Below are 16867 nucleotides of genomic sequence, written 5' to 3' on the forward strand. Positions count from 1 at the left end.
GTGCTCTGCTTAGCTCTCTAGTTTCCTGCCTTTGTTCAGTGCTTGTTCTGAAAATGTCTTACTTTGTTAAGAGCACATCAATTCTTTAAGTATTGATATTTATTTTTTCTATTTTTTGTTTTGTTTTTTCTTTTATTACTTTATGCAGAAATTTTTTACAGCAAAAGGATTGATTCGGGCATTTATCCTGCCTTATTACTGGAAAATAAAGGCTGAATGATTTTTTGGGGTATTTTAATACAGCACTAGCTTTGACTCCTCTTACCCAGTTTAATAGATTAACTGATGTAAAACATACTGATACCCAAAGCACACTGAACAATCTCAACTAGCAGACTTCTGTCTAGTATGTCTGTATGCTTCTGCTCATTAGCTACCACATATCAAGAATCTGCCATGTGTATCCCCAAACATTATTTCAGCTATATCTATTAATTACATAACAAATGTAAATCACTAAAATATGACTATGAAAGAAATACTGGTAAACACTACATTCAGGGTTGAGCTATGAATAGATGTAACACAAAGAATGTATCAAGGGAATTGGTAATGTTTTATTTCATTTGTTGAGTGTTGGATATATTGATGTTTGTTATACACAAACTATTTTTATACTTCAAATTTTCATAATTTTAATGTTTGTTTTTTTAGGGCCACAGGTGAGGCATATGGAATTTCCAAGCAAGGGTCGAATTGGAGCTGCAGCTGCTGGCCTACGCCACAGCTCACAGGCAACACCAGATCCTTAACCTACTGAGCAAGGCCAGGGATCAAACCCGTATCCTCATGGTTACTAGTTGAGTTCATAACCCACCGGGCCATAACCTGAACTCTACATAATTAATTTTTTAATTATTGCTACAATGAAAATTAAGTTGAGGTGTTCTCCCTGTGGTGTAAGGGGATCTGCAGTATCTTGGGAGCACTGGGATGCAGGTTCAATCCCAGGCCCAGCATAATGGGTTAAGGATCCAGGGTTGACACAGCTGTGGCTGAGGTCCCAACAATGGCTTGGATGTGATTCCTGGCAGGAACTCCATATGCCACAAGGTGGCCAAAAAAGAAAAGAAAAAAGAAAATTAAGTTGAATCCCCTAGAAAAACATATTAAAACGATGATTAAAAACTGTCCTTTTAGGGAGTTCCCTTCGTGGCTAAGAGTTAACAAACCTGACTAGGATCCATGAGGATGCAGGTTTGATCCCTGGTCTCACTCAGCGAGTTAAGGATCCAGTGTTGCCGTGAGCTGTACTATAGGCTCGCAGCTGCAGCTCCAATTCCATCCCTAGCCTAGGAACTTCCATATGCTGTGTGTGCAGCCCTAAAAAGCAAAACAAAAAACAAACCAAAAAACTACAATACACTTTGGTATAAGATAAAATAATTATTTTTCCTAATTATCTAAGGCTTCTTAGTTGGTCAACACATGATGTTAATGTTAATGAGGCTAAGTGCTCCATTTCCTCTTTTACAGCCTGAACTATACCCTGAAACCTGGTCCTCTAAAAACACTCTGACACCAAAAAAAACAGGTAAAAAGAATAAACATATAACAATAATATTACAAAAACTGTTCAAGACTGCATATCCTTGGGAAAATATATAAGACTGAATAATAAGTTTAAAAAGTATTTATAGGGAGTTCCCGTTGTGGCGCAGTGGTTAACGAATCCGACTAGGAACCATGAGGTTGTGGGTTCAGTCCCTGCCCTTGCTCAGTGGGTTAACGATCCGGTGTTGCCGTGAGCTGTGGTGTAGGTTGCAGACACAGCTCGGATCCCACGTTGCTGTGGCTGTGGTGTAGGCCAGAGGCTATGGCTCCGATTAGACCCCTAGTCTGGGAACCTCCATATGCCGAGGGAAGCGGCCGAAGAAATGGCAAAACAAAAAAAACAAACCAAAAAAACATTTATATAATATGTTAGTCCCATAAAAAACATAAAAATAGAAAAAAGGAAAGAAATACACAAAACCAGAGTTCCCATTATGGTTCAGCAATAACAAACCCGACTAGTATCCATGAGGACACAGGTTTGGTCCCTGGCCTCACTCAGTGGGTTAAGGATCCAGCACTGCTGTGAACTGCGGTGCAGGTCACAGATGCAGCTTGGATCCCACATTGCTGTGGCTGTGGTGTAGGCCAGCAGCTGCAGCTCTGTTTCGACCCATAGCCTGGGAACTTCCATATGCCCTGGGTGCAAAAAGACGAAAGAGAGAGAGAGAGGGAGAGAAAGGAAGGAAAGGAGGGATAGAGGGAGGGAGAAAAAAGGAAGGAAGGGCACAAAACCATCAGCAGAAGTGATTTTAAATTTTCTTTATCCTTTTTTTGTATTTATCTAATTTTCCATTAGAATGGAATGTTCTTTTAAAAAAATTAAACTTCTTTTTTTTTGTCTTTTCTAGGGCCGCACACACAGCATATGGAGGTTCCCTACACCACAGCCACAGCAACTCGGGATCCGAGCCTCATCTGCACCTACACTATAGCTCATGGCAACACTGGATCCTTAACCCACTGAGCAAGGCCAGGGATCGAACCCGCAACCTCATGGTTCCTAGTTGGATTCATTAACCACTGCATCATGACGGGAACTCCACCCAAAAAAATAAACTTCTAAACAATATGTCCTAATCATAGCAGTGCTATTTTTTTTTTTTAATTTTTGGCAACACCCATGGCATATGAAAGTTCCCAGATCAAGGACTGTATCTAAGCTGCAGTTGTGGTAACACCAGATCCTTAACCCACTGTACAAGGCCAGGGATCGAACCAGCCCTGCCAGAGAGATAAGCTGGATCATAATCCACCGTGCCACAGCAGGAACTCCCATAGCGGTGATATTTTTAATTTTATATTTACTAACAACAGTTTGGTAAAATTCATTACTTTTTTTAAAGCTCTGAAAATAACTTTATAAAACTAAAATTAACCTTTTCCAGAGACAATCTTTGAAGTATTGAAGAAAAGACTGCCATGCTGAAGATCCATTGTTTCTCCCTTCAGTTTGTCCACTGCAACATCAACAAGGGCAAGCTCATCAGCCAAATCCTAAAATACATGAAAGTTCTGAATAATCAAATGTTCTGGAAAATGTTCCCATTTCAATTTTAGGAGAAAGAGAAAAAATTTTGTGGGTTATTTTATAATCAAAGGAATGTTACTTTTTTTTTTTTTTTTTTTTTTTTTTGGTCTTTTTGCCTTTTCTAGGGCTGCTCCCAAGGCATATGGAAGTTCCCAGGCTAGAGGTCTAATCAGAGCTGTAGCCGCCAGCCTACACCAGAGCCACAGCAATGTGGGATTCGAGCCAAGTCTGCGACCTACACCACAGCTCAAGGCAACGCTGGATTCTTAACCCACTGAACAAGGCCAGAGATCGAACTTGCAACCTCATGGTTCATAGTCAGATTCGTTAACCACTGCACCACGACGAGAACGTCAAAGGAGTGTTACATTTTTAAGAGAAAAAAAAAATGCCATAAAGTTTTTTAATGTTCCTAGTGATTAGAAGTTACAGTAAATGGGAGTTCCCGTCGTGGCGCAGTGGTTAACGAATCCGACTAGGAACCATGAGGTTGCGGGTTCGGTCCCTGCCCTTGCTCAGTGGGTTAATGATCCGGCGTTGCCGTGAACTGTGGTGTAGGTTGCAGACGCGGCTCGAATCCCGAGTTGCTGTGGCTCTGGCGTAGGCCAGTGGCTGCAGCTCCGATTAGACCCCTAGCCTGGGAACCTCCATATGCCGCAGGAGCAGCCCAAGAAATAGCAAAAAAAAAAAAAAAAAAAAAGTTACAGTAAATGACAGAATGCAACAAAAATTGTTTTGCCTTCATGTAATTGTTAAATTTTTAGAATTGGGATTTTTCCACTTCAGGTAACAGGGTTTTCGGGGTTTTTTTCCCCTCGTTTTGGCTGCCCCGTGGCATATGGAGTTCCTGGGCCAGGGATCAGATTTGAGCAGTAGTCACGACCTACGCCGTAGGTATGGCAACACCGGATCCTTAACCCACTGTGTCTGGCCAGGGATTGAAAATGCATCTCAGAGCTTCCAAAATGCAGCCAATCCCATTCACCATGGCAGGAACTCCCAAATAACAGTTTAAAACAAATGAAAAGTTATGAAATCCTTTCAAAGGATTTTATTATATTTAACCCTTATCCCTAATTTCTGACCTGAAGTTCTTTTTAATTTGAATCCTTAAGCAAAAATAGACAAGCAGCCACATATGGGAAACCATTTTATGTGGCTCAGTATATTATAATTAATGCCGGCCCTCCAATCTAGGAGTAGATAAGCAAATAACCAGACCTGACCAATTGTTCTATCTTTCCTTCTAGCCCTAGCAATTAGTTAAAAAATGGGCATATGGCCCAAGCATAACAAATGAGGTTAGAAAATGGAAGATGGGGAGTTCCCATTGTGGCTCAGTGGTTAACGAATCTGACTAGGAACCATGAGGCTACGGGTTCGATCCCTGGCCTTGCTCAGTGGGTTAAGGATCCAGCATTGCTGTGGCTCTGGCATAGGCTGGCAGCAACAGGTCTGATTTGACCCCTAGCCTTGGAACCTTCATATGCCATGGGAGCAGCCCAAGAAACAGCAAAAAGACAAAAAAAAAAAAAAAAAAAAAAAAAAAAAAAAAAAGAAAGAAAGAAAAGAAAATGGAAGATGGGAGGTTAAGTCTCATTTTTCTTTGGAATCATAAGCTCTAAGGATGACATTAGACTCTGAGAACAAACTGTATAGTCATCTTTACCATCATATGGGAAGACCCTACCCAAGAATTAAGCCAACAGAGGAAATATAAACTACCTGAGAATTAAGCCAATAGAGGAAATATAAGCTAAGATATACAGAGGCTGTGTGTCTTTTTTTTCTTTTTGGCTGCCCTGTGGCATATGGAGTTCCCAGGCCGGGGATCAGATCCAAGCTGCAGCTGTGATCTATCCCACAGCTTTGGCAACACCAGATCCTTTACCACATTGTGCTAATGTGTTAATATGGATCGAACCAGCATCCTGGCGCTGCAGAGTTGCCCTCAACCCCACTGCACCACAGAGGAAATTCCAACAATAGCTTTAATACAAATGTGATGTGGATTATTATAACCAAAGAGGTTATACAAGCTGTGCTGCAGATCTACCACTAATCATCTATAGTGTAATGAGGGCCAGGGATTGAACCTGTGCCCCAGTGCTCCCAAGATGCCGCCAATCCCTTTTCACCACAGTGGGAACTCCTACGGAGGCTGTGTCTTGATACTTGAAGCTAGCTCTGAGACCTCTCCAGTTGCATAGACAATATACAGTGTCTATACTCTAAATTTGAATTGGGTTTTCATCACATGCAACAGAATATAGAACTGTATATAAGGAATATATTACTTCATATTCCAATGGCCAGATTCCAAACGTGAGCAGTGAAGGAAAGGAATCAAATCCTTATTTATTACTTTTTTTTTTTTTCCAGATCAGGTACCATCTGGCATTTTTGGAAAACTATAAATTCTAAAATTTACTAAATTATGTATATATATCAGAAATAGGATAATGATAAGGACTTGCATCCAAAATAATCATGTATCACTTTTCAGCTAACTGCTAAGAAAACCAGATCATGTTTATGGATCAATTTTCTTTTTTTTTTTTAACTTTTGGCCACACCTGCAGCATGAGGAAGGTCCTGGGCCAGGGATCAAATTCATGTCACAGCAGTGACCTGAGCCACACCACTGACTAATGCTGGCTATTTAACCCACTGAGCTACTAGGGAACTCCAGAGATCCAATTTTTGCCTTTTTTTTTAGGGCCACACCCACAGCATATGGAGGTTCCCAGGCTGGGGATTGAATCAGAGCTGTAGCCACCAGCCTACACCACAGCCACAGCAATGCCAGATCCTTAACCCACTGATCGAGGCCAGGGATTAAACCTGTGTCCTCATGGATCCTAGTCAGATTCGTTTCCACTGAACCACGACGGGAACTCCCATAGATCCATTTTTATATCTGTGTTTCTGCCTGGGGCTGGACATAAAAACACAAACCACCATATACATTTCAACAGAAGGAATGTAATGTAGGGAATTAGTTAGATGTTTGAAGGGCTGAAAAAGCAAAAGGGGAACATCTGCAATAATCCAGAGGTAGTAATTGCACTTGAAGCTACCACCCCTGAGGCTGAGGAAACAGAGACTAAAGTAGGTGCTTCATGGATCCAGGCTCATACTTGGGAAGAGGCAAAATCTGGCTGCTGATGATACCACTAAAGGGACGAGATGAAGCCAATGCAGGGAGTTAAAAAAAAAAAAAAAACCCAAAAAACAAAACTGGAGGTTACAACCAACTGCTACCATTGAAACAAAGGGCTGCAGCTGGAATAACAGTGACCAGGACAATAAGCAAACAGAAAGCGGCAGGTCACAGCTCCCCTCCTCCCTTCCAACCTCCCTCCCTCTAGTGTCACATATTGGCAGAACCTAACAAGATGCCAACTGGCAAAGGAGAAAATGATTATGCAGAGGTCCAGCCAGCATCACAAAGCAAAGTACAGAAAGCTGAATATGGAGGTGAGGCAAGTTAAGTCAATAACCAACTCAGCCTGCTTTTAAATTATATTTCCAACTTTATTTATCTCCCTTCTCAACAGGTTACCAGAAAATTTTCTCCTCGAGGGAATCTTCCAAACCCCATCTGTCTTGACTGTCAAGGATGAAGCTCAAATAATCCCTGAAAGTTTTTGCTTGTTTTTTTAAGAATTAACTACATCTGGAGTTCCTGACGTGGCGCATCGGAAACAAATCTGACTAGGAACCATGAGGTTGCGGGGTTGATCCCTGGCCTCACTCAGTGGGTTAAGGATCTGGTGTTGCCATGAGCTGTGGTGTAGGTCACAAATGCAGCTTGGATCTGGCATTGCTGTGGCTCTGGCGTAGGCTGGCAGCTACAGCTCCGATTAGACCCTTAGCCTGGGAACCTCCACATGCCACGTGTGCAGCCCTAAAAAGACAAAAGACCAAAAAAAAAAAAAAAGAATTAACTACATCTATGTGAGACATTTCTTAAATACAATTCCAAATAGAGAAGAACCTAGGGTTGTTTCGCCTACCAGAATCTTACAAGAATAGTTATGAGTATCCCAGGATCTTTTCTCTAGGGAGGTCATGAGTAACCATAGTAAGATAGAGGAAAAAAAAAATCCATCTAAGGAAAACTGCTCTGGCCACTTTGCTCTATATAGGACAAGGAAGTAGGCAGTACTGCTACCCATTCCTTAAGACTTTATATGTACTGATGCAACAGACAAGGGCCTAATCTCCAAAAATATACAAACAACTCATGCAACTCAACAACAACAAAAAACAGACCACACAATTGAAAAATGGTGAGAATTCCTGAATAGACATTTCTCAAAGAAGACACATGGATGGCCCACACAGGTACATAAAAAAATCCTCAACATCACTTATTATTAGAGAAATACAAATCAAAACTACAGTGAGGCACCACCTCACACAGGTCAGAATGGCCATCACTAACAAGACAACAAATAACAAATGCTAGAGAGGGTGTGGAGAAAAGGGAACCCTCCTTCACTGCTGGGGGGACTGTAAATTGGTACAACTGCTATGGAAAACATATGGAGGTACCTCAGAAAACTAAATATAAAATTACCACGTGATTCAGCAATTCCACTCCTGGGCATATATCCCAACAAAATACTCATTTGAAGAGATACATGCACTACTATGCTCATAGCAGCACTATTTACAATAGTCAAGACATAGAAACAACCTAAATGTCCATCAACAGATGAGTGGATTAAGAAGATGTGGTAAATATGGAAATGGTAAAAATGGAATACTACTCAGCCATAAAAGGACAAAATAATGCCATTTGCAGGAACACAGATGGAACTAGAGATTATCATACTAAGTGAGGTCAGAAAGAGAAAGACAAATATCATATTATATCACTTATTTGTGGAAATTAATATATGAAACACAAATGATCCTATTTACAAAACAAAAACAGATCACGGCCAAGGAGAGCAAAGCTACAGAAGAGAGGGGAGGGAGTGGGATGCACGGGGAGTTTGGGATTGGTGCATGCAAACTGTTACATTTGGAATGGATGGGCATTGTGGTACTACTATATAGCACAGGGAATTACGGATGACTGGGTCACTCTGCTGCACAACAGAAACTGAAAAAACATTGTAAATCAAATATACTTTAATCTAAAGAATTGGAATTCCCATTGTGGCTCAGTGGAAACGAACCTGACTAGTATCCATGAGGATTTAAGTTTGATACCTGGCCCAGCTCAGTGGGTTAAGGATCCAGCATTGTGGTGAGTTGTGGTGTAGGTTGCAGATGCGGCTCAGATCCCTCGTTGCTACAGTGGCAGTGGCATAGGCCAGCAGCTGCAGTTCCAATTCGACCCCTAGCCTAGGAAGTTCCATATGCTACAGGTGTGGCCTTTTTTTTTTTGTCTTTTTGCCTTTTCTAGGGCCACTCCCAAGGCATATGGAGGTTCCCAGGCTAAGCGTCTAATTGAAGCTGCAGCCACTGGCCTACACCACAGCCATAGCAACGCGGGATCTGAGCCGCATCCACGACCTACACCACAGCTCACAGCAAAGCTGGATCTTCAACCCACTGAGCAAGGCCAGGGATCGAACCCACAACCTCATGGTTCCTAGTCAGATTCATTAACCACTGCACCACGACAGAAACTCCGGTGTGGCCTTTTAAGACAAAAAAAAAAAAAAAAAAAAAAAAAGACTTTACATGTCCTTATAAAACCTTTAAAATACCACCTTTCAATGAAATATGCAGGTGTCATTGTATTCATATGTCCCTTCACATCAATGGACTATATGAATACACATTATTTTTTGGCTCTGCCCATGGCATATAGAAATTCCCAGGCCAGAGACTGAACTCAAGTCACAGTGTGACAATGTCATATCCTTAACCCACTGAGCCACCAGGGAACTCCCTGCATATTTTAATATCCTTCATCACGTTCTATTTATCCCAAAATTTACATCAATGTGACTTGCAAACAAGGGTTTTTATTTTTTTATTTTTTTAAGGGCTGCACCTGTGACATATGGAAGTTCCCAGGCTAGGGGGCAAATCAGAGCTGCAGCTGCCAGCCTACACCACAGACACAGCAATGCCAGACCTGAGCAACGTCTTCGTCCTGCACCACAGCTCATGGCAACATCACATTTTTCACCCACTGAGTGAGGCCAGGGATTGAGCCCGAGTCCTCATGGGTACTAGTTGGGTTCGTTACCGCTGAGCCACAATGGGATCTCCAAAAACAAGGTCTTGAACTACTGTTTCACTTGGGCATTTGCCTGAGTATAATGGATTCTAGTAGAAAATAAATGGGCTCTAACAACTGACCTTCTCTCACAATTTGAGTTTTGAAGTTTCATGATAATATCCCTTGGAGTAGGCTCTTTTTGATTGTTTTGAGCACTCAATGAATTCTTTATATCTGCGACTCATGTCCTTTTATCTGCTGAATAATCTCCTTCACCCCCTTTCTTCTTTTTTTTTCTGGCTTCTTTTTTAGGGCCCCACCCACGGCATATGGAGGTTCCCAGGCTAGGGGTCTAATGAGAGCTACAGCTGCCAGCCTACGCCACATCCACAGCAATGAAGGACCCGAGCCTCATTTGTGACCTACACCACAGCTCACAGCAATGCTGGATCCTTAACCCACTGATGGAGGCCAGAAATCAAACCTGCAAACTCAAGGTTCCTAGTTGGATTTGTTTCCACTGCGCCACGATGGGAACTCCCTCTTTCTTATTTCTTACTGAAATGTTAATCAGCTAATGGACCTCCCAATTGATCCTCTAATTTCATCTCTTTTCTATACTCTGTCTTTGAGAGTCTACAACTAGCAGCCCAGCAGAAGAGGGTTCTTGCCTCACTGTCAAACATGTAGACTTTCATTGAATCCTCTTGCTTTCAGTGAGATGTTTGTCTTCTACTGTCCTTGATTATCTTGAGAGCAGAGCCTGTCTAATTAAACTTCTCTAAAGAATAAGCTCCTTCCTCTTGCCTGCTGGGATGGGAGAGGTGGTTACCTGGTTGATTAAGGGGCAAAGGAGAATCTGGTGGTTTTCCTTCTCATTATATAAACTTTCAACAAATCATCCCTTTTTTTTTTTTTTTTGTCTTTTTCTAGGGCCATACCCGTGGCACATGGAGGTTCCCAGGCTAGTGGTCTAATCAGAGCTGTACCCACTGGCCTACACCACAGCCACAGCAACATCAGATCCAAGACGAGTCTATGACCTACACCACAGCTCGTGGCAACACCAGATCCTTAACCCACTGAGCAAGGCCAGGGGTCGAGCCTTCGACCTCACAGTTTCTAGTTGGATTCATTAACCACCGAGCCACTATGGGAACTCCTAAATCATCCTATTTTTAGTCCCATCCATTACCTCCATCTTGAAGGCAAATGATACTTCCAACTCCTGAGCCTTTCCAGGCTTTCTGGAACTTATCTGGCTTTGTTTTTTCTTGTCATCTCCCTCTGCAGGTTTCCAAAAATTGTCTAATTAATGTAGTAAAGCTTTTAAGAGAACAGGATCTGTGTCCAGATTGCCTGTTTGGATTCTGGCCCTTTCACCTACTTGCCTTTTAACCACGAGCAAGCTATCTAACATCTATACTTCATTAATTTATAAATGGAGATGATAACAGAACCTACCTCTTAAGGTTGTTTTAAAGATTAAATAATACCTTTAAAACATTTAGAGAGGTGAAAAACTTATTCATTGGAAACTAAAAAATATTGCTGAGACAAATTAATAAATAGAAAGACACCCAATGTTCATGGAATGGAAGACAATATCGTTAAGATGTCAACACTATTCAAAGCAATCCGCAGATTTAATGCAACCACTACCAAAATCCCAATGGCATTTTTTTTTTTTGTCTTTTTTTGCCTTTTTCTTGAACCACTCCTGTGGCATATGGAGGTTCCCAGGCTAGGGGTTGAATTGGAGCTGTAGCCACCGGTCTACGCTAGAACCACAGCAACACGGGATCCGAGCCGCCGCATCTGCGACCCACACCACAGCTCACGGCAATGCTGGATTGTTAACCCACTTAGCAGGGCCAGGGATCGAACCCGCAGCGTCATGGTTCCTAGTCAGATTCGTTAACCACTGCGCCACAATGGGAACTCCGGCAATGGCATTTTTTTAATAAATAGAAAAGTCCATTCTAAAATTCACATGGAAGAGTTTCCGTAGTGGTTCAGTGGAAATTAATCTGACTAACATCCACGAGGACACGTGTTAAATCCCTGGCCTTGTTCAGTGGGTTAAGGATCTGGCATTGCCATGAGCTGTGGTATAGGTGCAGACATGACTCAGATCCCATGGTGCTGTAGCTGTGGTGGAGGTCGGCAGCTGTAGCTCTGATTCAAGCCCTAGCCTAGGAACTTCCATATGCCAGAGGTGAGACCCTAAAAAGACAAAAAAAAAAAAAAAAAAAATCATACAGAATCTCAAGAAACTCTACATCACTGAAACAATCTTGAAAAGGAACAAAGTTGGAGGTCTCAAGCTTTCCCATTTCAATACTTATTACAAACCTACAATAATCAAAACACTGTGGTATTAACATAACGAGAAATATAGACCAATGGAATAGAACAGAGAGCCCAGGAAAAAACTCTCATGTGAATGGTCAGATATTTTTTGACAAGAGTGCCAAGATCGGAGTTCCCATTGTGGTGCAGCAGAAACGAATCTGACTAGGAACCATGAGGTTGCAGGTTCTATCCCTGGCCTCACTCAGTGAGTTAAGGATCTGGTGTTACTGTGAGCTGTGGTGTAGGTCACAGATGCGGCTCGCATCTGGTGTGGCTGTGGCCGGCAGCTATAGCTCCAATTAGACCCTTAGCCTGGGAACCTCCATATGCTCTGGGTGCAGCCCTAAAAGGCCAAAAAAAAAAAAAAAAAAAAAAAAAAAAAGAGCGCCAAGATCATTCAATACAGAAAGGACAGAATTTTCAACAAATGCTATTAGGATAACTGGCTATTTACATGCAAAAGAATGAGGTTGGACTGTCTGCTTTATACCGTAGGCAAAATTAACTAAAAATGGATCAAAGACCTAAATGTAAGACCTAAAGCTATAAAACTCTTAGAAGAAAAGATAAAAGGAAAGCTTCATGATATTGGATTTGGCAACAAAAGCAAAAACATAAATTGAACTGCATTAAAATTTTAAACTTCTATGCATCAAAGGACACAATGAAAAGGAAACCCAAGGAATGGGTGAAAATATCTGAAAATAATTTACCTGATAAGCAGCAAATATTTAGAATATAAAAAGAACTCCTAAGACTCAGCAACAAATAACACAATTTAAAAATGGGCAAAGGAGAGTTCCTATTGTGGCTCCACAGAAACAAATCTGACTAGTGTCCATGAGGATGCAGGTTCAATCCCTGGCCTCATCCGTGGGTTAAGGAGACAACTTCGCCATGAGCTGCAGATGCGGCTTGGATCTAGCGTTGCTGTGGCTGTGGTGTAGGCCGGCAGCAGCAGCTCCGATTCAACCCTTAGCCTGGGACCTTTCATAAGCTGCACCTGCAGGCCTAAAAAGCAAAAAAAGCCAATAAAAATTAAAATGAGAAAAGGATTTGAAGTAGACATTTCTCCAAGGATATACAAATGGCCAACAAGCCCATGAAAAGATGTTCTGGAAATAGAAAAATGAAAAGAATTCCACTGATACTTTATCAAAGTTGGTATTTTTTGTTTTACAATGTGTATGTAATACTTATGTAATTAAAACAAAAATCAAAGTATAAGCCATTGGGAAATAGGATTTTCACCCATTATCTTCAAGTAAAGCAAAATGCTGAATCACTTTAACAGAAAATATTATAATATTAACAAAATAATGCCAACTAACTTGTCTCCGATGAATAAATTTAAATAGTCTGGCAAGGCCTAACACATGGCAAACTCCAAATAAACGTGTCTTAAATTGTGTAAAAGTCAGCTGATACTTATTTGCTCTCAAGTGATTAACCCTGCAACCCCTTGCTCATCAACATCCACAAGACCTGTAAGTGCTTATTTTTCAGCCTCCGTATAGGCTTATCTTACCTTCAATAAGATACAAATAGCACAAGCCATGCCTACAGCACCGGTTCCAACAATGGTGATCTTACTCTGGGAGACTTCATCTTCTTCAATTAGATTCTCAATAAGCTGCTCCTTGACAGTTGACATTTTGAGAACCTGACAGGGATAATGCAATTTCAGTGGAATCAAACTCCCTGAATTAATCACTCTCATTCATACCTACCAATGTACTAACCACACCGAACCTCTAAGGAACTACCTCTTGACTTCGCAGAATGTTGGAGCCACGGGTATGGCGGAGCCAAACAAAAAAACCTGGTCGATGGCTGTGGGGAGGCAGAGCACCGGTCAGTCTATCAGTGTTACCGACTGCGGCACCAAAAGGTTTTTAAAACTTCTCCCCGTCCCTAGCCACCATTTTCGCTCCAATTCCAGTCACTCCCAAATGCTTAGCGTGGCGCAAGTCAGTACAGTAAGCCAGAAAGCGCAGCGCCTCTAAGCTGCCTTTTTAAAGTTACACCAGGATGAAAAAAACAAAAACAAAAAAACTAGCAACGCCAGTTGAGGTGTCAAGCCAAGCGACCGTTAGTCTCTGAATCGTTACGCAAGCCCGCACGCACGCACGGCTTTCCTTCGTCAGCACGCAAGCTCCGCCCCCGGCCTGGCCCCAGGAGCAGGTGCATTGGCAGTGGCTTCCTCACTTCTGCCCTATAACTTAAGAACTGAGTGCTGAAATAGACGTTGGGAATTCCCATCGTGGCTCGGCCAAAACAAATCTGACTAGTATCCATGAAGACATAAGTTTGATACCTGGCCTTGCTCAGTGGGTTAAGGATCTGGCATTGCTGTGAGCTGTGGTGTAGGTCAGCGGCTACAGCTCTAATTTGACCCCAAGCCTGGGAAACTCCATATGCCGCAGGTGAGGCCCTAAAAAGAAAAGAAAAGAAATAGACATTGAATTTCTCTTGAGATAACAGAGGGTAGTAATGAAAAGGAAAGGCCGAGTCTAGTTTTCTAAAGTAATTTTAATTTACCCCAAGAATTTACTTATAATTCACGAAGGGGACAAAACTTCCTCTATTATTTTTATTTATTTTATTTTTTTGGTCTTTTTAGGGTTGCACCTGAGGCATATGGAGGTTCCCAGGCTAGGGGTCAAATTAGAGCTGCAGCTGCTGGCCTACAACACAGCTCACAACAACAATAGATCCTTAACCCACTGAGAGTTCTTCCCCAGCCTTTCTCAAAGTTGTGTGTTTGCAGAGTTCCCCACTGTGGTGCAATGGGATTGTCCACCTAACACAGTGGGTTAAGGATCTGGCCTTGCTGCAGCTGTGCAGCTGCAGCTTAGGCAACTGGGATCAGATCTGACCCCTGGCCTGAGAACTCTGTATGCCTTTGGGTAGCCAAAAAAAAAAAAAAAAAAAGATCATGTTCACTTTCAGTTTTGAACGTAAATGGCACTTCCTCTAGCTTTCCTTGACTAACGTGTTATCACCTCCCTACATGGATGCTAGTCGGATTTGTTTCTGCTGTGCCACGACAGAAACTCCTCCTCTATCATCTTTTGTTATCACTTGTATTTGAACCTTTTTAAAATCTAAAGGATGATTCATTTTCTGTATAAAATCCTATAGCTGTTTTTAATGTGGCTCAGATCATGCAATAATCCTGCTTAAAACCCTTTAATGGGAGTTCCTGTTATGGCTCAGAAGTAACAAACCCAACTGGTAACCATGAGGACGTGGGTTCAATCCCTGGCCTTGCTTAGTGGGTTGGGGACCCAGCATTGTCGTGGGCTGCGATGTGGGTCACAGATTCGGCTCAGATCTGGTGTTGCTGTGGCTGTGGCCTAGGCTGGTAGGTACAGCTCCAATTTGACCCCTAACCTGGGAACTTCCATATGCTGTGGATGCAGCCCTAAAAAAAACATAAACAAAAGCAAAAACCTTCAGTGACTTTCCATTACACTTAAAATGGCCAATTTTTACCATAACCTAAGAGTTATTTGAGACCTAGCTTCCTTCTATCCTTCCAACTTCATCTGAAGACACTTAACCACACTTCCTTCCAGCTTTTTTCTTTTTTTTTTTTTTGAATATATATATAATTATTTTTATGTTTTTATTATAGCTGGTTTACAGTGTTCTGTTAATTTTCTACTGTACAGCATGGAGACCCACTTACACATACATGTATAGATTCTTGTTTCTCACTTTATCATGCTCCATCATAAGTGACTAGATACAGTTCCCAGTGCTACACAGCAGGATCTCATTGCTTATCCATTCCAAAGGCAATAGTCTGCATCTATTAACCCCAAGTTTCCAATCCATCCCAAAAATATGGAATGCTTCACAAATTTGTGTGTCAGGGGCCGTGCTAATCTTCTCTGTTGTGCAGGGGCCAAGCTAATCTTTTCTGTATCGTTCCAGTTTTTTAGTATATATGCTGCCAAAGCGAGTACCCTTCAAGCTTTTAGACAGCTTTTTCCTGGCTCAGGACTTTTTGCTATTCCTGAGCAAATATCTATTTGGGAAAGTTCTTCCCTAGCCTTTCTCAAAGTTGTGTGTCCGCAGAGTTCCCCACTGTGGTGCAATGGGATTGTCCACCTAACACAGTGGGTTAAGGATCTGGCCTTGCTGCAGCTGTGCAGCTGTAGCCTAGGTAACTGGGATCAGATCTGACCCCTGGCCTGAGAACTCTGTATGCCTTTGGGTAGCCAAAAAAAAAAAAAAAAAAGATCATGTTCACTTTCAGTTTTGAACGTAAATGGCACTTCCTCTAGCTTTTCTTGACTAATGTGTTATCACCTCCCTACATCTCTCCTGTTTGTCTTATATCACTTTTCATAACCCACTACCAGCCTCAAGCAAGAGGTTCCCGGGAGTGGCAGCAGCTATTGGTCCTGTGCTACTGCTTGCTTGTGTGCTTCCTCTCACAGAAACTCCTAGCTCTGGAACCTCACATAAACGGCTGAGTGGGAGACACTGCTGACCTGGGTGACTTCCAAATTCAAGCTCTAGACCTGCCTCAGGCCATAGGAGGTATCATGTAGGTACTGACGAAACTTCTGCTCTGGGTAAAGAAAGAGGCTCTTCATTCTTATCTGCCTTAAGCACTTGTTCTGAACCTTCTCTTTGCTTCCTTCACTAACTAGCAGCTTCCGTGAGATTGGGGGTAAGGCCTGCTTAATCCACTTCCCAAGGTTATTAGGACCAAAATGAGATCATATTCTGTAAAAAACAGTAAGCTCCTTGCAGAGTTGGCCAATCAGTTGCCTGGGGCAAGAAGGTACAAGGTGAACACGGAACATGTAATGTGCCAGAAAGTGAAAAAGCTTTACAAGATTAAATCTGAAAATTCATGGAAAATTAGTTTAAGAAATTCTGTCAAGCATTTTTGGTCATGTTGATATTGCCTAATTTTCTGTATCAAATAATATGAAATAAAGGTAAATATATATTTTTTTTAAAGACTGAAGATGCTACAAAGTCTACCAAAGGCTACAGGAATAAGTGCAAGTGTTTCTTTTGGGGGGAGTAATTTAAAAGTTCTCAGTTGAGATCCCTGGTGGCTCATTAGGTTAAGGATTTGGCATTGTCACTGCAGTGGCTCAGGTCACGCTGTGGTGTGGGCTCCATCCTTGGCCCAGGAACTTCCACATGCAGCAGGTGTGGCCCAAAGAAAAAACAGTTCTTACATAGTTATTTCTCTTAACTAGCTCTCA

At 41.9% G+C, this 16867-nt stretch overlaps 1 protein-coding gene across 4 annotated transcripts in view; it reads right to left on the reverse strand.

The window, feature by feature from the left end:
• LDHC (lactate dehydrogenase C) overlaps positions 1-13925 on the reverse strand; it is a 61548-nt gene extending 47623 nt beyond the window's left edge. The window contains exons 1-3 of one of the 4 annotated variants that reach the window (XM_021077690.1): positions 13373-13921; positions 13159-13293; positions 2934-3051 (exon numbers count right to left, since the gene is read on the reverse strand). In XM_021077690.1, coding sequence (XP_020933349.1) covers positions 2934-3051; positions 13159-13284 — 244 coding nt within the window. In that variant the 5' untranslated portion in view covers positions 13285-13293; positions 13373-13921. 4 annotated transcript variants of the gene reach the window in all.

The sequence above is a fragment of the Sus scrofa genome, chromosome 2, assembly GCF_000003025.6.
Source record: "Sus scrofa isolate TJ Tabasco breed Duroc chromosome 2, Sscrofa11.1, whole genome shotgun sequence".
Taxonomy (NCBI): Eukaryota; Metazoa; Chordata; class Mammalia; order Artiodactyla; family Suidae; genus Sus; species Sus scrofa.